At 37.2% G+C, this 23,511-nt stretch overlaps 2 protein-coding genes across 4 annotated transcripts in view; one reads left to right on the top strand and one right to left on the bottom strand.

Annotated features, from left to right (window-relative positions):
* The first annotated feature begins 5,856 nt into the window (after positions 1–5,856).
* Positions 5,857–23,511, top strand: part of PRPF18 (pre-mRNA processing factor 18) — a 61,128-nt gene continuing 43,473 nt past the window's right edge. For all 3 annotated transcript variants that reach the window (XM_079107224.1, XM_079107223.1, XM_079107225.1), the window contains exon 1: positions 5,857–6,060. In XM_079107224.1, coding sequence (XP_078963350.1) covers positions 5,995–6,060 — 66 coding nt within the window. In that variant the 5' untranslated portion in view covers positions 5,857–5,994. The remainder of the gene's footprint in view (positions 6,061–23,511) is intronic.
* On the bottom strand, positions 11,281–14,078 carry LOC306641880 (la-related protein 7-like). Its single transcript, XM_079107211.1, is given in 2 exon segments — positions 11,281–11,632; positions 11,636–14,078. Coding segments are annotated over 2 exon segments (1,743 nt in total). The 5' UTR covers positions 13,172–14,078; the 3' UTR covers positions 11,281–11,425.

The following is a 23,511-nucleotide window of genomic DNA, read 5'->3' as shown; positions in this document are numbered from 1 at the left end:
TTTCTTTTACAGGCAGTATTTAAAATTTATCATGTAATTTCAAAAGTGGATATGTTGGAAAACCTATAAATAATTTCAAATAATTAAATAAAATAGAAAATGACTGAAACTAGAATTCCCCCCCGACACACACAAATTAGGTACTTTGTACTAAATCCAGGTATAAAAAAAACAATAAGAATCATCCATGAGTTTACTGCCTGGATAACAACCCTGTAGTCTGGCATGTTTCCTTCTGCTCATTTTTCTATGTTTGTTATAAAACAGAAACTATATGCTACATCTATGGTTTCAATTTTCTACCGTTTTTTTCAGTGCTGGGGATCAAGCCCAGGGTCTTCCACATGCCAGGCAAGCACTCTACCACGGAGCTACAACTCCAGTAACTCCAGTTACTTTTAAAGTAACTAAGTGTTACTTTAAAAGCATTCCTATATCCTTGAATGTGTGGGTTGTTTTTTTGTTGTTTGTTTGTTTTTTTGTTTTTTTGGTTTTTTTTTTTTTTTTGGTGGTTCCATATTATTCAGTTGTATGTAGAACTATAATTTATTTCTCCCTTTTCCTATTTAGGACATTTGGGATGTATCCATTATGTCACCTTTTAAATGACAATTGTGATGAAATAGAATGCATATTTTTAAGATAAATACATTCTTTCCGAGGGAGTTTTGATGGTTTTTGTAGCGTTGATCTAAGCTCCCCTGGCACTCTTTCCCCCTTTTATACACTGTAAGACTTGCTCCCCAGTTTGGTCCTTCAAGTGTTCATCTCTATCACTTTTTGGTCTTAGGCCTTAATCAGGGTTTAATGCACGTGTTTGCGTAGACATCAAAATCAATGAAAGTCTGAAATTCAAAAGGAGCTTGCGCCCTCTCTGTTTACACCGAGAGTCTCCTATCTGGACAGCTGGTCCTTGGGGCTCTCTGTAAACTTCCTTTACTGTAACAGTCATCTATGTCAACACTTCAGGCTTTTGTGCTTTAAATCTCTAATCCCTAAATCAGGGGAATGCTAATAAATTATTTGCTTATTGAGTTCTAAATGACCCAAGAAATAGATATACCTGCAGAAATGGTACCATGTTTAATTCAGGGACCTTTTCTTTGTAAAATATGTTAAGCTTTCAAAAGCTCTAAAAATCAGCAGAGCATCTTAGGTCGAAAGTGAATTAACTTCCTATGTTGGTTTATTTCTGAGAAAAGTCAGATATCTTTTAGATGAAATAACACACACACACACACACACACACACACACACACACACACACACCCCTTCCTAAATTGAAATGAACAATTCTCTGTCATTTTTATTTTGAAAAGCCATCCTTCCTATTATCAATTCCGAGTTGAATAATATTTCTTTGCTTTTAGAATGGGAAAAACTAGCATGTTAAATATTGTTCAATAATGACAATTAAAAATCTTTATTGTTACTAAGGATTGAACCCACGGGGGCTTAACCACTGAGCCACAGACCCAGCCTTTTTTAAATTTTCAATTTTTTTCCCAGTTCTTTTCTAAGTTGGTTAGGGCCTCACTGAGTTGCTGAGGCTGGCTTTGAACTTGTGATCCTCCTGCCTCAGACTCCCAAGTCACTGGGCTTATAGGCATGCACCACTGTGCCCAGCCTAAAAATTTAAGGAGACACTTTTATGGCATAAAATAAAAAATAAATGCATTATAAATAGTTTTTAGGATTAAAAAACACCTGTCAAACACATTGCAGTCCTAGCCCTCTGAAGGCTGAGGTGGGAGGACTGATTGAGTTCAGGAGTTTGAGACCAGTCTAGGCAACATAGCAAGACTCTGTCTCAAAAACGAAAACAAAACATATCTCTGACATGTATTTTTTTTCTCCCCAGTTTAATTTTTCTTCTTGAATTGGATTTAACTTCTTTTTTCTGATTACATATCTGATCATGTCATTGAAAAGTTATTTGACATAATTCCTTGTATCTTATCAGATAATAATGGAGTGAAATTAGAAATCAACACAATAAAACACTACAGAAACTACATAAACACATGGCGATTGAACAACACACTTCTGAATGATGAATGGGTGAGAAAGTAAATTGAGGGAGAAATTAAAAAATTCTTAGACTCAATGAGTACAGTGATGCAACATATCAGAACTTCTGGAACACCATGAAGGCACTTCTACGAGGAAAGTTTATAGCTACAAGTGCTCACATAAAATCCGAATCCCAAATAAACAGCCAATGAACATGTCAAGGCCCTTTAAAAGAAGAACTAACCAATTGCAAAACCAGTAGAAGGACATTAGAGGTGAAATCAATGAACTTGAGAATAATAATAAAAAAATACAAAGGATCACTGAAACAATGAGCTGGCTCTTTGAAAAGATAAACTATATTGATAATCCTTTAGCCAAACTAACCCAAAGAAAAAGAAGACCTAAATTAATGAAAAACCACCACAGACATCACAGAAATCATGTGGATCATTTCAAAAACCTATTCTTCAATAAATTGGACAACCCAGAAGAAATGAATACATTTCTAGAGACACGATCTGCCAAATTGAATCAAGAGGACATAGAAAACATACACAGATCAATAACTTGTGATGAGATAGAAGCAACAATAAAAAGCAAAACAAACAAAGAAAAAGCCCAGGACCAGTTGGATTCTCAGCTGAATTTTACCAGACCTTTAAAGAAGAACTATTGCCAATACTCCTCAAATTATTCCATGAAATAGAAAGGGATGGAACACTTCCAAATTCATTCTGTGAAGCCAATATCACACTCATAACAAAGCCAGATGAGGACACACCAAAGAAAGAAAACTGCAGACCAACATCCCTAATGAACGTAGATGCAAAAATGCTTAATAAAATATTAGCAAATCATGTTCAACAACATATTAAGAAGACTGTACATCATTACCAAGTTGGTTTTATTCCAGAGATGCAAGGATGTTTTAACATTTGCAAATCAATAAATGTAATTGATCACATAAATAGAATTATGGACAAAAAATCACTTAGTCATTTCAATAGATGTAGTGAAGGTCTTCGACAAAATTCAGCACCCATTCATGATGAAAACACTGAAGAAACTAGGGATGGAAGGAAGCTATTTCAACATCATAAAGCTATTTATGAAAAACCCAAAACCAACTTCATAGTAAGTGGGGAAAAATGAAAGCATTTCCTTTAAAGTCTGGACAAAACAAGGATGTCCGTTCTCACCACTCCTATTTAATATAATGCTAGAAATTCTAGCCAAAGCAATTTGGCAAGAGAAGGAAATAACGGGGATTAAAAATAGAAAAGAAGTCAAATTATGACTGTCTGCTGATGATATGATCCTGTATTACAAGATGCAAGAAACCACCAAAAGACTGCTAGAGCTAATAAATTTGTGAAAGTATCAGGTTACAAAATCAGCATACAAAAATTAGCATCTTTCCTATATATCAATAGTGAATCTATTGAAAAAGAAATCAGGAAAACAATCCTATTCACAATAACCTCAAAAATATATCTAGGAAAAAAATCTAACTAAGGAGGTGAAAGACCTCTACAATGAAAGCTATAAACAGTAAAGAAAGAAATGGAAGACGATACAAAAAGATGGAAATATCTCCCATGTTCATAGACAGACAGCATTAAACTTGTTAAAATGGTCATACTACCAAAAGCATTATACAGATGCAATGCAATCCCTATCAAAATACAAATGTCATTCTTCACAGAACTAGAAAACAAAGTCCTAAAAATTATTTGGAAGAATAAAAGACCCAGAGTAGCCAAAGTAATTCTAGGTCAAAAAAGCAATGCTGGAGGCGTCACAATACTTGACTTAGAATTATATTATAGAGCTACAGTAAAAACAAAACAAAAAAAAAAAACTTATAGTAGTGGCATAAAAACAGACACAGATCAATGGTACAGAATAGAAGACACAGAGACAAGTTCACACATCTACAGTCTTCTGATCCTTAAGAAAGGTGCCAAAAACACATTGGAGAAAAGAAAGCCTTTTTAAATAAATGGTGCTGGGAACACTAGTTATACTTATGTAGAAGACTGAAACTAGACCCTTATCTCTCACCCTGCACAAAAATAAACTCAAAATGGATCAAAGACCTAGGAATTAGACCAGAAACTATGCAACTCCTAGAAGCAAAGGTAGTGTCAACACTCCAGCAAATAGGCATAGGCAATGACTTTCTCAATAGGACCCCCAAAGCTCAGGAAATAATGCCAACAGTTAATAAATGGGACAGTATCAAATTAAAAAGCTTCTGCACATCAAAGGAAACAATTAGGGAATGTGACAAAAGAGTCTACAGAATGGGAAAAATCTTTGCCAGCAACTCTTGTCACAGAGGATTGATATCCAGGATATATTAAAAACTCAAAGATGCTGAGAAGGTCTTGATTTTTTACACCAAAAAAAAAAAAAAATTCAAATAATCCACTGAATAATTAGGGAAATGAATTAAACAGATATTAAATGGACAACAAATATATGAAAAAAGTGTTCAACATCATTAGCGCTTAGGGAAATGCAAATCAAAACTATACGGAAATTTCATTTCACTCCAGTCAGAACGGCAATCATTGAGAATACAAACGAAAATAAATGCTGGAGAGAAAGTGGAGAGAAAGGAACACTTTTACGCTGTTGGTGGGACTCTAAATGAGTACAAACACCATGGAAATCAGTAGGAAGGTCCCTCAGAAGGCTAGGCATGGAACCACCGTAGGACCCAATTTTACCACTCCTCCATATTCATCCCAAGGAATTAAAGTCATCATACTACATGAGACATGCATACTCACGTTTACAGCAGCACAATTCACAATATCCAAACTATGGAACCAGCCCAGGTGTCCATGAATGGATGAATGAATAAAGAAAATGTGGTGTATATATACACAAGAGTTTAATTCAACCATAAAGAAAAATATAGCCATTTGCCCGAAAACGGATGGAACTAGAGACCATTACCTTAAGTGAAATAAGTCAAACTCAGAAGGTCAAGGGTCATATGTTTTCTCTTACATGTGACAGCTAGAGAGGAAAAGGAAAAGAAAGGTGGGGGCAGATCACACTGAAAATCAAAGGGAGATCAGCAGAGGAAAGAGACCAGGGGTGGATGGTATTGACGGAGGGGTAAGTGCTGGGGAGTGATATTGCCCAAGTTATGTTCACGTTGTTGTAGTGTGTGCACATACGAATATGTAACAACGAAATCCCATCGTTATGTAAGATGACGCGCCAGTAAAAATGTGTGTGTGTGGGGGGGAAACAGACTAAAGAAAGAAAGACAGAAAATCTTGGTTGCTGAACGCATGACAGAAAAAGATGATCTCAGTTAGCTTGAGGTAAATGTTGAATAATATTATCAAGTTATTTATGTAACATAGAGCTGAGCGAGTACAGAAATACTTTTGGTAGATGAAGTTGTTTAACTCCACAGGACATTTCACCGCCCTTTAACTCAACACTTAAGAAAGAAGCTAGTATTATTCGGGTTTTTCTCACTCTGTATCTAGTACATTAAGTACTTGGCAAGCCAGTATCTTGGGGAACTCTGATGCTAACTTCTAATAACGATCGTGCCTTATTAACATAATTGATGTGTTCTCGGAGGCTTTTGGACCTAGCTAGCAGGTACAAAACGGTACAATAACAAGATGCCGCCTACCACCTCCTTACTCTTCCGAAGACTTGGGTTTCTGTCCACAGTCGCTCGTACTCCTCCACCAGGGGGGAATACGAGTGTGCTTCTGGAAGGTACCGCCAGGCGGCGCTGTTCCGTAGTGGCTTCACCAACAAGCCTCCCGGGACGCTCTCTACCTTTCTTTCGCTCACCCCAGCTTCCGCCGGAAGCGGACCCTGTCAATAGTTGTCTTCTGGTATTTGGGTTTGTGTATAGTGAGTGTACGGCGGCGGGGCGGCTAAGGTCAGTTCCGAGGAGCTCGGCAGGGGATCTGGAGCTTAACCCCGAGCAACGAGATGGACATTCTGAAATCAGAGATTTCCCGGAAGCGGCAGCTGGTGGAAGAGAGGAACCTGTTGGTGGTAAGGGTCCTTGTGGTCGTGGGGGTTGGGGGTCCACGAGTCTTGTACTTATGTTGGGGGATGCTGGGATGAGAACATTTGGGACAGACATGGGGCTCAGCTGGGGTCCTGCTTCTGTCCCGGGATGTCCCCTCTAGATCCAGCCTTCTGCCCCTCTCTTGGGAACTTCAGGGATGGAAGTGTGGGAATTGCAGGAAAACAGAAGATCCCTCCCCCTGCAATATTCCCCCCTTTTCCTGTCCCCAGCAGTTTACTTAAGTGAATTGTACCCACTCTGTACCCACTCCCATCTGTTGATACTCTTTGAACGTGCCTCATTTCAGAGAGTTAACTTCTGGGACATAAGGGTTTGTGCCCTGCTGAAACAGAGAGGCCCAGTGTCAGATCCTCTCTTCGAAAGTTCTTTCCTGTTAAACTCAATCTTTTTGTTTTCCCATCTTTCCTCTTCCCCAACACATAAAAAGTTTATAGGTTTGCTCTTCATGGAATCGAAGCTAAGACTTTTCTGGAGAGGTACTAAACAAAACAAAACAAAACAGAAAAAAAAAAAAAAAAAGGAGAAAGAGCAGCTTGATTTAGGAACTTCCTTAAATTGTTCTCCTTTCCTTTATTGCATAACACCAACTTAAGTCACTAGTTTTCAAAGCTTTTGGTCTCAGGACCCCTTCATACTCTTCAGTGTTATTGAGGATCCCAAATGGCTTTTGTTGATGTTTCATAACTATTAGTATTTACCAAATAAAAGTAAAATTAAGAAACTTGACACATTTCATTACACAACACAGAAGTCATATTATTTAATATTTACTGATCTAATAAAGTTTCTTTAAGCATTAGGAAACCATCAGTCTCATGATGGTAGGACCAAGTCTTCTACACTTTTAATTTTCACTTGAAAACTGGAATTTCATCATAGCTAACAAATACTACTAGTTTTTTTCTTGAAGTGATGGACTTATGGTGTTCAGTTTGGGGAAGTTTTCTGAGAAATATTTAAGTCTGGATAATTATAGTTTGTCAGTATTTGTTTATGACAAAATGGTATTCCATGAAGAAAACAACTGATTTAGTTGATAGCTCAATTGTTCAGTTGCTTCTTTTCCTCCAGATAACGATCATACTTTGGTATAAATGAAAAATGATTTATATATACTTTCTGTTTTGTCACACAGGATATGAAAAAAGGTCAAGAATCAAGACTTTATAAAATTAATAATTTTGCTATAGGTTGAGCATTCTTAATATTGAAATCTGAAATGCTCCAGAACCCAACACTTTTTGAATGCAGACATTATGCCATAAGAGGAAAATTCCACACCTCACCTCAGTGGAATTTTAAAAATAGTCACACTAAAAATACTACATAAAATTACCTTCAGGCTCTGTGTAAAGTGTGTGTAAAACACATGAATTTCGTGTTTAAATTTGGGTTCTGTCCCCAAGATATCTTGTTATTTTTGTGTAAATATTACAGAATTCAAAAAAATCTAAAATCCAAAACACTTCCAAGCATTTTTTTTTTCTTGAATACTTTCATCATTTATTCCCTTGGGATTATTCTAGTGTAAGCTTTTGAAGTTGTCATTAGGTAAAGGCCATTTATATATGCACTCCTTGGGAACCCTAATGTTTGAGCTATGTGTCTGTAATGCACCAACATTCAGAAAACACAACACAGAAAGGAGAGGGACAGAGGATGACATACAAATCTACCAATGTGAGTCCACCAGTGAAAGAGGGTAAATCATCTTCTACCTTGTCCTTGTTTCCACTCTGCCCCACTGGAAGTTTGTCATGACTGATTTTCAGAAATAGACTCCCTGTGCCATAGATCTTCCAATGCTTCCTGTGAAATTTAGAATTGTTTCAATATTTCTTCTTATTGTATGATGTGGGTACACTACAAGGGATCCCTGGCACCAGAGAATTCTATTGACTTCCAAGCATTTTTAATAAGGGATATTCAACTTATACTTTATCAAGGAGATTTGTAAGTGAAAGTGGCTCCCTCTGAATACGACAGTTTTGTGCCACTGTCTTGATTACTTCTAACTCTGGTTCACTCTTTAAGAACTTCTGACTTAGACCTTTGAATGTTGTGTATTATTAATGTAAGTAGTGTAAGGTAGAGTTGTTACGTTTGTGGATGGCAGATTTTGTAATTGAAACTTTAAAAATAATTAGAAAATTGGAGCTAATTAAGTAGAATATTATTTAGCAGGTAAGGTGGAGGTATTGTTCATATTTATAACTTAATGTTTTAATTTCTACCTCAGAGACCTTTTTCTTTTGATGAGTGGTTTGGTAATATTTCAAAAAGTCTAATTTAGTGTTAGAATGCATAGTTGATGTTAGGAAGGACCAGTGTATTGAAATCTAAGTGCATCAAAGCTAAAATTGTATTATAAAATACTCAACTCAGGGTTTACAGAGTGCATATTTGTATAATCAGGTATTTTTCGTCTTGGAAGTAGACTAATCTATAAAAATGATCAATTTTTAAAAAACTTTGATTTTTCATAATTGTTTTAAATTTGACATCATACATAAACTGTTGTCCTGGGGTGTCTTTCACTTTTTAATTTAGTAGTCAATGTACTCAGATAATTCCAGCCAGAAAATAAAATGGATAACCCCAATTATAGAGCAGTTCACACCAATGAAAGACATACATGGAATGGGGGTTAAAATACTGAAATCTATAGTTTCTGTTAAAAATAATCTAGGTATTATGCAGTATGCTCCGTATGTGATATTTAATGTAATTTGTACAGCAACCCTTTTAAGATAATATCACTAGATGAGCAAAATGAAGCCAAGAGAGGTTGCATGATTTATAGGGTCACACAGCTAGCAAGACATGGAGCCTGGATTTGAACCCTGGTCTGTTCTACTTCAAAGCCTGCTGTTAACCACTGTAAATAGAATGTTATTTATATTCACTTTATGAACATAGAACTAGTTTTGATAGAACTAGTTTTAATAATCAAAGCACTTAAACTAGATTAACATGTGATTTGTATTTTTCAGAGTGCTATATTGTGCTATCTCATTTGAACTTCACAACTTTTAGAGCGTAAGACAGGTTTATTATGTTGTTTCACAGTTGATGAAATTGAGACTTACCTGGTTTTCTCATACCCCATGGCTAGCCAGGTAGATCTTAAGTCTCAGACCCACCTTGAGGTGAGTGCTCTTGCATAGTGTAAGAACACATATTTAACTAGACCACTTTTCATATCGTGTGCATACGGAGATAATTTTTTGGTTTGCTGTTGTATGTTTTTTAGTAGTCATTTGACTTATAGCTTTCCTCTTTCTACATCATAGTGCTCACTAGTAATTTTCAAACTTTTTTTTACTGCCCCATTCGTAGTAAGAAATACATTTTTATATTTTCATCTGATATATGGAAAAGTTTCATGAAATAGTTCTTATCATAACTATGAGTGATTGTCATATTTTTAAATTAAGTCTCTTTCTTTCTTTTTTTTTTTTTTTTAAACATCAGGGATTGAACACAAGGGTACTCAATCATTGAGCAACATCCCCAGCCCTTTTTATATTATTTAGAGACAGGGCTTTGCTAAGTTGTTGTTGCTGGCTTTGAACTTGCAATCCTCCTGCCTCAGCCTCCTGGGCTTCTGTGAAGTCCATTTTTTAATTTTTTAGAACAGTGCTGATCAGGGATCAGCAAATTGTTTTCTTACCCTTTCTGTAGCTGGAAAACATCTATCAGTTGCTCTTTTGCAAGAGTCATCTTATCTTTGGGTATTTCAAGTGGTATTCCAGCATTTATTATTTATTGTAGTAATTGAAATAGTTAATAGTTAGCTTGTGTGTGCCTCTCTGTTAAACTGTGGAGAAACTACTGAAATATCCTCTTGTCACCTAAAATGTCATCTTGGCATATCTACCATGAGGTAAAGGAAGGGTCTTTATTGTAGAATACTGGTGGTCTGGAGCCCCAGTATTGGTACACCTTCCTTGAATACCAAGCCTCACTTATGTGGGGACCCTGACTGTTCTAGGATCTCAGTGGGGAGTAATTAGTAGTTTTACTGGTTATAGTTATGAGAATGAGCTTTGTGTAGAATTTTAACTTTTTCCTTCAAATGTTTCAAATATGTAAGATACTGCCCTGTGTCAGAGAGGATTAAAAAAAAAAAAAAAAAAGTAACACTCCTTTTCTAAGGAATGTGCATTCAGTTTTGTAGAGAAAATAGAAGCCTATAGGCAAGGAATTCCTCTACTTTTTTCCTGTTAAAATAGATGAGATATTGATATATGTTGAGGCAACTCTGCCTACAATTTGGATCCCAACTTACTTTTTTTAGTGTTATCAGAAACTTTATTATCAAGTTATCCCCTTTCTCTCTAACCTTCAGTTTCTCTCCTAGCTTAGCCCCGTGAGCCCTGCAGCATACAGATGCCTGTCCTGTCTTTCAAAAAGTTGTGTGCATGTATGTGTGTAAATGCTGGTCTTTTTCCTTATAGTCAGCTTCTTAAAATAGATTCTAATTTTCATTCCTTAATCTGCTGTAGGGTAGTTTACCTTCATCATTACATTGAAGCCACTAATGAGGGACTCTAGTGACCTCCGTGTTTGATTAACTCACCTGTCAGCATTTAATGTTGTTGATGTGTCTTGTTTTTTCACCCTTCCCATGGCATGTTACATATCACATTTTTCTGTTTTTCCTTCTTCTTCTCAGGCTGCTGAGATCCCTTACAGGCTGCTGCTGCTGTTTTGTTTTTGTTTTTTTGGGTTTTGTTGTTGTTGTTCCTAAGATGTTATTTTCCTTAAAATTTAGGCCTAGTCATTTCCCCTTCACACTTAATTGTCTCTTTTTAAAAAAAATTATATTTCTCTGTCTGATATCAGTTACCTTTTGTCATTTGTAATCCAGGATTTAAGTGGAATCTTTGGGTAGGTTTAAGTGTATCCATCAGCCCCTTAAAGTTTTATATAAAATTTCACAGCTATGTGTGTACTTTTCTTTCCTCCCTCCCTGTTCATGATGTTATTAGAGGGGGTTTTGACTCCAAAAGGTGCAGAATTAGTCATGTCTGTTTTGATGACTCCAGATCTGTGTTCCATCTGTATGGTACCTTTTTCATCTTTGTAATTCTTTTTTTTTCTTTATTGTAACTTCAACAAATAAAGTATTTAATGATACATTGTGGTATACAATGCACTTCTCTCTAGAAAAAAAGTCTTAATTATAAGTTAAGGAACAAAGGTTTTTTAATTAAATGTAGATTTTAGAAATGCATTCATTAGGTAATATTACCATAATAAAAATGGATTTTCCAAGAATGGTTTAAGAATTCAGTGAAATTAAGAGGTGAACTTTGATTTTTTTCAATCATATTCAGAAAATCTAATATGTTTACTTGCTTGTTGAGTCTTTGCCAGTCTGATCTTTTCAGCTTTGGTGATTAGCTTCTCAGTGCCTCTTTTCTTTTCCCTAGGCTGATTAAGTTTGGCCTGTCTATCTACCAAAATCTTCTGCCAATACCTCTGTTCGTGATCACCAGAAAGGACCTCGAGTTTCCAGCAGAGCTTTTTTTAACTTTCAGTATATGCATTCATTACTGCTTGAGCATCCTCAGGAGTTTTAAATCTGACATGGCATTCTATATCTCCTTCTAGCAAATCAACATAAACAACCTCTGAGATTGCAGCCAAAGTGTCTTGAACTTGTTTTCTGCCAGGTAGAGGTTCTGTGCTAATGATCTTCACAATCACTCCACTCACAAACTGTGGTCCTTGAGCATTAACCTTCTCCTGAGGGTGATTCTCTTGACTGCAGGCTTTTTCATTTCCCATTCCAGAGTTATTAGGAACTCCTTGGTCTGTCTCTATTCCTGATTCTGATTTTATTTGGGATATAGTTTTTTTTAAAGAAGCCATGCTGGCTTTTTGTAGTGCCAAATACTCTTTTTTTAAATCCATCCATTTGCTCTTAGACAGTACTCTCAACGGTATAACAACTTCTCCCATTTTATGTCTCTCTTTATGTTTTTTCTTATGCTTTCTCTTTGTTTTTAGTAGAGAACCATCTTTTATATCTCCACCATCCTTTCCCTCTTCTGCAGAGAATTCTAAGTCTCTTTTTTCTTTTGAAACTTCGGATGCTTCCTTTTTAATGTCTTTTTGAGCCATTTTCTTTACTTTAGATCTGGGAGCTAAGCACTCTGCATCTTCAGAACTGCTTCGCTTTCTTTTCCCTGTTTTGCCTTCAGGTAAGCTGGACACTTCTCTTTCCCGTTTTTTCTTTTTCTTTGTGGGCTGCTTTTGAGGTTCGGGTGTTGTTTCTGTTTCGGAGCCCTCAGATGCTGTCCTTGACCTTTTCATTTTACAGATGCTCTCGTTGCTTGTGTCCATATTTAATTCTTTTGCTTGCACATTGTCTTCCTTCTTAATCCGGCCTTTCTTCTTCTTCTTCTTCTTTTTCTTTTCCTCAGCTACTCCTAATCCTGGAATAGGCTTATTTTTCACTGTCTTGGGAAATATGTCTGGTTTTCTTGGCGCTTCTTCCAGTGGGTTGTTAAGAAACTCAATAGCTTTTGTTGCTTGCTCTTTTGTTTCAAATTCCACAAAGGCAAATCCCTTTGGATCTCCAGTAGATTTATAATGTGGTATACTTATATAAACCACATTGCCACATTTCCCAAATACTCTTTCAATCCAGCTGTGATTAACATTTTTGGGAAGTAACTCCACATACACTGTACGCTCATCCTCATCCTTTGGTCTTTCACCCAGAGGCTTTTTTCTCCTCCTGATTCTGATGCCTTCTAAGTCCAGCTCTACAACAGCCGAACTTTTCAGTGCTGTGGCAATTAACTTCCCATCCGTAGTCAACTTCTTCATTTTATTAAAAGACACCAGAAGTGAAATATCGACATATCCATCTCTAGATTTTTCTATTTGCTCTCGTAGAAATCTGTCTTTGTGCAGATTAGCATCCCCAAACCAGAAGTCCACTTGCTTAGCAATATCTGCAAGCACCTGTTTAACCCAAGACCGTTTCTTTTTCTCTACATCTTTTTTTTTCTCAGTGCTTTCTTCCATTATCTTTTGCTTTCCACTGTCAGTTTCCATTCTCGGATCAATTCCCAAAATACAGAGTCAGAGACTGCGTCCTTCAGTCCTTCCTGTCTCCTGAGCCTTAAAGTCTTGGTTATTTCCTGTAATTCTTTAAACTTGCCTTTTTTCCACACTTGATCATCCTTATGACCAGGATGCTGTCATTCTCTCCATTCCCTCTGTTTTCATTAGTAGTCAGCAGGACCCTTTGAAAATTTTTTACCATAATGAAAAGAACAGTGTCATAGGGATTTTGTTACCATGGTGATACCATATTTTGACATCTGCTGTAAAATATATTTCTTTCTCAACATTTTATTATGAAAAATTTCAGATATACAGAGAACTTAATTATACGGTGAATACCTATGTACCTACCACCTAGATTCTACAATGAAACCTGCAGTTAACATTTTACTATATTTATCTGCTCTCCATCTCTCTATCATTTTATCCATTCATCAGTCTAACAATGAAGAAACTACATTTACAGAATAGTACAGGAGGAACACTTAGGACAGGTGAAGGAGCATATTTGAGTAGCTTTTCTACAGTTTGACAGAGAGGCACTCACGAGCTATATCTTAACTACACTATTCCGGCTATCACAGATTAACAAAAAGCTGGTACATTACTTCAAATGACCAATGAGGCAGTTCTTCTGGATTATCAAAACCACACAAACAAGTGTTTTTCAGCTGTGTATAGGGTAATGAAAGCAGTTTACTGAACATTACACTTTTCAAATCAGTAACCTTGCCCCTAAACCATTTGACTTCCATATCAAATTTATAACTCTATTAACTAGAGTTCAGTGTTTGTTTATATATCTATTTGTGTGTTTGCAAACATTTTCAGAAGACATGCACAGATCCTAAGTTTATTGTTCATTGGGATTTCACAAATGCATGCACCTATCTGCATTAAGAACTAAAATAGTATCCTCACTCTGTTTTTTATTCTCTCCCTCCTGGTAGCAACTGCTGTTGTGATTTCTTTCAATCTTCAATTTTGCCTGCTCTAGAACTTCACATATATAGATCTAGTGTGTAGGATCATACTTTGTACTTTTATGTGGAGCTTCTTTTAATCATAATAATGTTTTCAGTTATATTCATTTTGCTATGTGTATCAGTAGTCGTATTATGTTGTCTGAATAAACCCAGTTTATCCATTCTCCCAGTGATGTGTACCTGGGCTTTTCCAGAATCTGCCTGTTGTGAATCAAGATTCTGTGAACCTCTGGAACAAGTTTTGTGTTCTAATTTTTCTCTGGGATTGCTAGATTGTAGAGTATATGCATGTAGAATTTTATAAAAATGCCATCAAACCTTTTTCTAAAGTGTCTGTACCCTGTTACACATCTACCAGCAATATAAGAGAGTAGCTGGCAATTTGTACTGTCAGTCTTTTCAGTAGTGGTATCTCATTTTTGGCCTTTTGTGTGTCTTATGAAATGTGAAAATTGCTTGCACACTTAAATTAGGTTAGGTGTTTTTCTTATAAACTTGAAGGACTTCTTTTTCCTTTTTTTTTGTACCAGGGGTTGAACCCAAGGATACTTAACCACTGAGCCACACCCCACCCTTTTTTATTTTTTATTTTGAGAGAGAGTCTTGCCAAGTTGCTTAGAGTCTCACTGAATTGCTGAGGCTGTCTTCAATACTGTGGTCCTCCTGCGTTGGCCTCCTGAGCTGCTGGGATCAGAGTCGTGAGGCACTGTGCCCAGCAGAAGGGATTCTTTATATATCCTGCATACCTCTTTTTGTTTGTGAATCTTTCAGACTGAGTTTTCTTAAGCCTGTCTTTTTTACGGGGTATTGAACGCAGAGCCACTCGACCATGGAGCTACATTCCCAGCCCTATTTTATATTTTATTTAGAGACAGGGTTTCACTAAATTTCTTAGCACATCCCCTTTGCTGAGGCTGGCTTTGAACTCACGATCCTTCTGCCTCAGCCTCCTGAGCCACTGGGATTACAGGCGTTTACCACTGCGCTGGGCACCTGTCTTTTGATCTTCACATCTTTTAGTTTTGATAGAGCCCAATTTGCCAGTTTCTTTGTTTAGGTCTTTTTGAGATGTGGTATCACTCTGTTGCCCAGGCTAATCTCAGACTCCTGGGCTTAAGTGATCCTTAGCTCAGCTTCCAGAGTGCTGGAACTGTAGATGTGTGCCACCGCCCCAGGCTCTCCAGTGTGTTGGCTTAAGATAATATAATGTAAGATAATATAACCAGTTGGAAAACCATTCAGCATTTTCTTAAGAATTAATCATACACCTTCAATATCTTCCTGCCTTTCCACCTCCATAAACTTAAGAGTAAATTGTAAAGCTGTCCCCTTATATCATCTTCTAGAAGTTTATAGTTTTATCTTTATAACAAACTAGAAGTTTCTGAAAAATTGAGTTGGTTTTTTTGTATGATGTGAGGTAGGGGTTGCAGTTCATTGTTTTTCATAAATATCTAGTTCACCATTTACTGAAAGTATTTTTTCTTTCCCTTTGCATGGTTTTGGCACCTTTGTCAGAAATCAGACAATTGTGTAAGTGTGGCTTCATTCTGTGTGTTCTGTTCTTTTCCAGTGACGTGTTTACTGATCCTTATGCCTGTGCCACACTATGTTGATAACTGTAGCATCCTGATAAGTCTTAAAGTCAGATAATGTAAATAATACCACCACCACTATTGTTTGTTATTCTTTCTCTTCTCCCCTTTTTCTTCCCCCTCACTCAGTCCCTCTCTCACTATTGCCCATCTTTCTTAGAATTCTTCTTGTGGAATTTTTTTTTTTTAAGTTTTGGCATTACAGTATACTGTATGTACTGGTTTTTGTTTTAGTTTTGGAGGGGATTCTGGGAATCTAACCCAGGACCATGTGCATCTGGGCAAGCCCTGTACCACAGAGCTACACCCTCAGCCCACACTGTATGTATTTAAAGTGTACAGTTGGACTTGTGTTTAGTGAAACTGTCTGCAGAATGAAGAGAATGAACATATCCATCACATCCAAAAGTCTCCTTATGCCTCTTTGTAATTTCTCCTTGTCTTTCCCTGCATCCTGTCACAGTCAGCCACTGACCTGCTTTTGGTTACTCTAGGTAGATTAGATTTTTTTTTTAGAATTTCATGTAAGCAGAATCATTTGATATATTCTCTGTTTTGGTTGCCTTTTTTTCTTGAGCTTGTTTTATTTTCTTGAGATTTTACTGACATCACTGAAAAACATTGCATGGCTAACAGGATTTACTAACACTGTGATTCTTTCATCTTGGAAAGCACTGTGTCTCTTTAAATTATGCATCCTCCTGTTTGATATATTACTTCAGACTCTTTTTTTTTGCCGTGCTGGGGATTGAACCCAGGGCCTTGTGCTTATGGGGCAGGCACTCTACCAACTGAGCTATATCCCCAGCCTCTTACTTCAGACTCTTAAGGTTTGTTTTCACTCTAATAAGATGTTGTCCTGCCTCATGGTTTGTGACCTCACACATACTGTTTTGCTTTGAGTATCAGGCTTTATAGTTTCTAAGTCCTAGTGCTTTTTTGCAGAGTTTGTTTTTTGTTGTTGCTTTGTTTTTTTGGTACAGGGTATTGAACCCAGGGCCGCTTAACCACTGAGCTACATCTCCGGCCCTTTTTAATTTTTTATTTAGAGACAGGGTCTCCCTGAGTTGCTGAGGCTTCTGTCTCAGCCTCACAAGCTTTTGAGATTACAGATGTGCACCACCGCACCCAGATTTTGCAGAGCTTTTTTTCCCCCTCAAAATGAAATAAGTTCATTGTGATTGAAATAGAGAATTACATAAGAAATCTTAAACATCAGATTTTACAGAGCTTTTGATGATGTTTGTATCCATTTATATAAACACTGCTTTAATGTGATGGAAGGAATGGTAATTCTAAATTATTCATATTGACAATCATGGTTGCATGCTATTTTTGACATTTGATACCTTGTTTAGAGTAGACAGGCATTTCAGGTGATGTGGTAGGAAGGTTTGTACCCTTTAGACCTGTGAATCCTTAGTTTTATAGTCTAGAAAGTACAATGTGGACATAGTGCAAGAATATTTGAAAAGTAGCAGGTAGGGCCCTACAAGGGTCTACAGGTAACTTTTTTTTTTAATTGTAAACAAATGGGATACTTGTTTCTCTGTTTGTACATGGAGTAAAGGCATACCATTTGTGTAATCATAAATTTACATAGGGTAATGTTGTTTGATTCATTCTGTTATTTTTTCTCTTCCCCCCCACCTCTCCCACCCCTCTTTTCCCTCTATACAGTCCTTCCTTCTTCCATTCTTGCCACCCTCCCTAACCCTCACCCTAAACTTAATCCTAACACTAACCCCTCCCATCCCCCATTATGTGTCATCATCCACTTATCAGCGAGATCATTCATCCTTTAGTTTTTTGAGATTGGCTTATCTCACTTAGCATGATATCCTCCAATTTCATCCATTTGCCTGCAAATGCCATAATTTTATCATTCTTTATGGCGGAGTAATATTCCATTGTATATATATGCCACAGTTTCTTTATCCATTCATCAATTGAGGGACATCTAGGTAGGTTCCACAATCTGGCTATGGTGAATTGAGCAGCTGTGAACATTGATGTGGCTGTATCTCTGTTGTATGCTGATTTTAAGTCCTTTGGGTATAGGCCAAGGAGTGGGATAGCTGGGTCAAATGGTGGTCCCATTCCAAGCTTGCTGAGGAATCTCCATACTGCTTTCCAGAGTGGCTGCACTAATTTGCAACCCCACCAGCAATGTATGAGTGTACCTTTTTCCCCACATCCTCGCCAACACCTATTGTTGCTTGTGTTCTTGATAATCGGCATTCTAATTGGGGTGAGATGGAATCTTAGGGTAGTTTTGATTTGCATTTCTCTTATTACTAGAGATGTTGAACATTTTTTCATATATCTGTTGATTGCTTGTAGATCTTCTGTGAAGTGTCTGTTCATTTCCTTAGCCCATTTGTTGACTGGATTATTTGTATTCTTGGTGTAGAGTTTTTTGAGTTCTTTATATATTCTGGAAATTAGTGCTCTATCTGAAGTATGAGTGGCAAAGATTTTCTCCCACTCTGTAGGCTCTCTCTTCACATTACTGATAGTTTCCTTTGCTGAGAGAAAGCTTTTTAGTTTGAATCTATCCCAGTAGTTGATTCTAGCTTTTATTTCTTGTGCTATGGGAGTCCTGTTAAGGAAGTCTGATCCTAAGCCAACAAGTTGAAGGTTTGGACCTACTTTTTCTTCTATAAGATGCAGGGTCTCTGGTCTGATTCCGAGGTCCTTGATCCATTTTGAGTTGAGTTTTGTGCAGGGTGAGAGATGGGGGTTTAATTTCATTCTGTTGCATATGGATTTCCAGTTTTCCCAGGACCATTTGTTGAAGAGGCTCTCTTTTCTCCATTGCATATTTTTGGCACCTTTGTCTATTATGAGAAAATTGTATTTATTTGGGTTTGTGTCCATGTCCTCTATTCTGTACCATTGATCTACCTGTCTATTTTGGTACCAATACCATGCTGTTTTTGTTACTGTTGCTTTGTAGTATAGTTGAAGATCTGGTATTGCGATACCTCCTGCTTCGCTCTTTCTGCTAAGGATTGCTTTAGCTATTCTGGGTTTCTTATTCTTCCAGATGAATTTCATAATTGCTTGCTCTATTTCTGTAAGGTACACCATTAGGATTTTAATTGGAATTGCATTGAACCTGTATAGCACTTTTGGTAGTATGGCCATTTTGACAATATTAATTCTGCCTATCCAAGAACATGGGAGGTCTTTCCATCTTCTAAGGTTTTCTTTAATTTCTTTCTTTAGTGTTCTGTAGTTCTCATTGTAGAGGTCTTTCACCTCTTTTGTGAGATTGATTCCCAAGTATTTTATTTTTTTCGAGGCTATTGTGAACGGGGTAGTTTTCCTAACTTCTCTTTCTGAAGATTCATCACTTATGTATAAAAATGCATTGGATTTATGAGCATTGATCTTGTAACTTGCTACTTTACTGAATTCACTTATGAGTTCTAAGAGTTTTCTCGTGGAATTTCCTGGTTTCTCTAAATATATAATCATGTCATCAGCGAACAGGGATAGTTTGAGTTCTTCTTTTCCTATTCGTATCCCTTTAATTTCTTTGGTCTGTCTAATTGCTCTGGCTAGAGTCTCAAGAACGATGTTGAATAGAAGTGGTGAAAGAGGGCATCCCTGCCTTGTTCCAGTTTTTAGGGGGAATGCTTTCAGTTTTTCATCATTTAGAATGATATTGGCCATGGGCTTAGCGTAGATGGCCTTCACAATATTAAGGAATGTTCCCACTACCCCAGTTTTTTTTAGTGTTTTGAGCATGAAGGGATGCTGTATTTTATCAAATGCTTTTTCTGCATCTATTGAAATAATCATGTGATTCTTAACTTTTAGTCTGTTGATATGGTGAATGACACTTATTGATTTTTGGATGTTGAACCAACCTTGCATCCCTGGGATGAAACCCACTTGATTGTGGTGCACTATCTTTTTAATATATATTTGTATGCGATTTGCTAAAATTTTGTTGAGAATTTTTGCGTCGATGTTCATTAAGGATATTGGTCTGAAATTTTCTTTCCTCGATGTGTCTCTGTCTGGTTTAGGTATCAGGGTGATATTGGCTTCATAGAATGAGTTTGGGAGAGTTCCCTCCTCTTCTCTATCATGGAATACTTTGAGGAGTATTGGAATGAGCTCTTCTTTAAAGGTTTTGTAGAACTCAGCTGAGAACCCATGTGGTCCTGGACTTTTCTTTGTTGGTAGGCGTTTGATGACCTCTTCTATTTCATTGCTTGAAATTGATTTATTTAAGTTGTGTATGTCCTCCTGGTTCAGTTTAGGTAATTCATATATCTCTAGAAACTTGTTGATGTCTTCGAGGTTTTCTGTTTTATTGGAATATAGATTTTCAAAATAGCTTCTAATTATGTTTTGTATTTCATTCGTGTCTGTTGTGATATTTCCTTGTTCATTCCGGATTTTAGTAATTTGAGTTTTCTCCCTCTTTCTCTGTGTGGCTAAGGGTTTATGAATTTTGTTTATTTTTTCAAAGAACCAACTATTTATTTTGTTAATTTTTCTGATTTTTTCTTTTGTTTCAATTTCGTTGATTTCAGCTCTGATTTTAACTATTTTCTGTCTTCTACTTTTGGTGTAGGTCTGCTCTTCTTTTTCCAGGACTTTGAGCTGTAGTGTTAAGTCATTTATTTGATTTCTACTTCTTTTGTTGAATGCACCCCATGAAATAAATCTTCCTCTAAGTACTGCTTTCATAGTGTCCCAGAGATTTTGATATGATGTGTCTTTGTTCTTGTTTACTTCTAAGAATTTTTTAATTTCCCTCCTGATGTTTTCTGTTATCCATTCATCATATAATAGTATATTATTTAATATCCAGGTATTGGAGAAGTTTGTGTTTTTTATTCTGTCATTTATTTCTAATTTCAATCCATTATGATCTGATAGAATACAAGGTAGTATATCTTCTTGTATTTGCTAACAGTAGCTTTGTGGCATAAAATAAGGTGTATTTTAGAGAAGGATCCATGTGCTGCTGAGAAGAAGGTGTATTCGTTCTTTATTGGATGGTATATTCTATATATGTCCGTTAAGTCTAAATTGTTCATTGTGTTATTGAGATCTATGGTTTCTGTATTCAATTTTTGCTTGGAAGATCTATCCAGTGGTGAGAGAGGTGTGTTAAAATTGCCTAGTATTATTGTGTTGTGGTCTATTTGATTTCTGGAATTGAGAAGGATTTGTTTGACATACATGGATGAGCCAATGTTCGGGGCATAGATATTTATGATTGTTATGTCTTGCTGATTTATGCTTCCCTTAAGCAGTATGTAATGTCCTTCTTTATCCCTTCTGAGTAGTTTTGGCTTGAAGTCCACATTATCTGAAATGAGGATGGATACTCCAGCTTTTTTGCTTTGTCAATGTGCATGGTATGTTTTTTCCCATCCTTTCACTTTTGGTCTATGGGTATCTCTTTCTATGAGATGAGTCTCTTGCAGGCAGCAAATTGTTGGATTTTTCTTTTTAATCCAATCTGCCAGTCTATGTCTTTTGATTGATGAGTTCAGGCCATTAACATTTAGGGTTATTATTGTGGTATGACTTGTATTCCCAGTCATTTGACTCATTTTTGTTTTTTGACATGATTTGGTTTCTCCTTTATTTGACTATTCCTTTAGGCTAGTTCCTCCGGTTGCTGATTTGCATCGTTGTTTTTCATCTCTTGCTCATGGAATATTTTGCTGAGAATATTCTGTAATGCCGGCTTTCTTTTTGTAGATTCTTTTAGCTTTTGTTTATGATGGAAGGATTTTATTTCATCATCAAATCTGAAAGTAAGTTTTGCTGGGTATAAGATTCTTGGTTGGCATCTGTTTTGTTTCAGGGCTTGGTAAGTGTTGTTCCAGGCCCTTCTAGCTTTAGGGTCTGGATTGAAAAATCTGCTGATATTCTTATTGGTTTCCCCCTGAATGTAATTTGGTTCTTTTCTCTCGCTGCATTTAAAATTCTGTCTTTTTTTTTTTTATGTTAGGTATTTTCATGTGCCTTGGTGTGGGTCTGTTGTAATTTGTGTATTTGGAGTCCTATAAGCCTCTTGTACCTGGTTTTCCATTTCATTCTTCAGATTTGGGAAATTTTCTGATATTATTTCATTGAATAGATTGTTCCTTCCTTTGGTTTCTCTGTGCCTTCCTCAATCCCAATAATTCTTAAATTTGGCCTTTTCATGATATCCCATAGTTCTTGTAGATCCTGTTCATGATTTCTTACCATCTTCTCTGTTTGGTCAACTTTGTTTTCAAGATTAAATATTTTGTCTTCAATGTCTGAGGTTCTGTCTTCCTGGTGTTCTATCCTATTGGTGCTTTCTAGGAGTTTTTAACTTGGTTTATTGTTTCCTTCATTTCAAGGATTTCTGTTTGTTTTTTTTTTTTTTTCAGTATCCCTAACTCTTTATTGAAGTCATCTCTTGCTTCCTGTATTTGCTCTTTTAACTGTTGATTGGTGCGATCATTTAATGCCTGCATTTACTCTTTCATCTCTTCCTTCAGTGCCTGCATTTGCTCTTCCGTCTCATTTGCTTCCCTGATTGTTTTAATTATGGACATTCTGAACTTCCTCTCTGACATTTCTTCTGCTGTGCTGTCATTGGGTTTTATTGATATAGTATCTAGGTTTGTTTGGAACATTTTCTTCCCTTGTTTTCTCATATTGGCCAGATATCAGTGGGACTCTGAGATATTGCAGATTTCCTCTTTGGCTTATAGTGTCCCTGTAGATTTCCAATATTTCACCTCCCAGCCTTCAGTAGCCTGAAGTCTTGGAGGAACTTGATAATGCAGTGCTTCCGAAGAAAGCTGCCCCTAGCCCGCTACTGGGTCCAGGGCTGGGGACTGGTTCTGCGTGGAAATCCTCTCACTGGCTGGTCTTGCTCCTCGAAGCTGGGTATAGACAGGGCCTACCCCTGCCTGGGGGAGCCAGGCTGCTAGGGGAAAGCCTCTCCCTGTCCTGCCTTGGTCTCAGAAGCCACCTGCGGGCCAGGGCCCTCCACTGGGTTCAGGGCTTGGGGTTGGCTCTGTGCGGAAAAGCTCTCACTGGGCGGCCTGTTCCAAGAAGCTGGCTGTGGGTTGAGCCTGCCGCCAGAGGGAGCAGGGCTGCTTGGGGAAGTCTCTGGCTGCCCTGCCCTGCTCCGAGAAGCTGCCCCTGTCTGGGCCTGCTGCCCAAGCTGAGCTTCACCCGGTGGGAGCCACTCACCCCGCGGCTCTATGGTGGTCCGAGTCTCTCAATACCTCCCCTTCTTGAATCCTGGGTTCTGTAGCGATGGGAGATGCAGTCTCCCTCTAGTCTGCCATCTTGAATCTTCTACAGATGACTTTTTGAGAGGTTCTAGTGTCAAGCTTTTGTTAGGGGTATTCAATGGAATGAAGACATGGTAGTCAAAGGTTACATTGGACTGTGGACTCTGTCTTTGGCAGTCCTTTTACTTCCTTGATCTCAACCCTTCCTGAAAGGATGCTAACAAGTATTTGCCAGCTTACCTATTTAAAATGTAATAGTTACATACTACATAGTTAAAGGGAACAATCTAAAATCCTGAATTTTAGAGTGACTAACTAGCTTGGAAAATTAGATAAGTACAAAGGATTTAAGGACCAGTGTTCTAGTCCTGGCTTTGTTATTCATCAGGTCTGTTAAGTTCTTGAAATGTTACAATCCTTCCCAATTCTCAACTTTCTCACCTCTAAAAGAGGGATAGTATCATTTGCTCCCATCTTTTTCATGGTAGTTT

The sequence above is a fragment of the Sciurus vulgaris genome (assembly GCF_902686455.1).
Source record: "Sciurus vulgaris genome assembly, chromosome: 12".
Classification (NCBI taxonomy): domain Eukaryota; kingdom Metazoa; phylum Chordata; class Mammalia; order Rodentia; family Sciuridae; genus Sciurus; species Sciurus vulgaris.
Note: the sequence above shows the minus strand (reverse complement) of the source record. Positions and strands in the feature narration are given on the sequence as shown.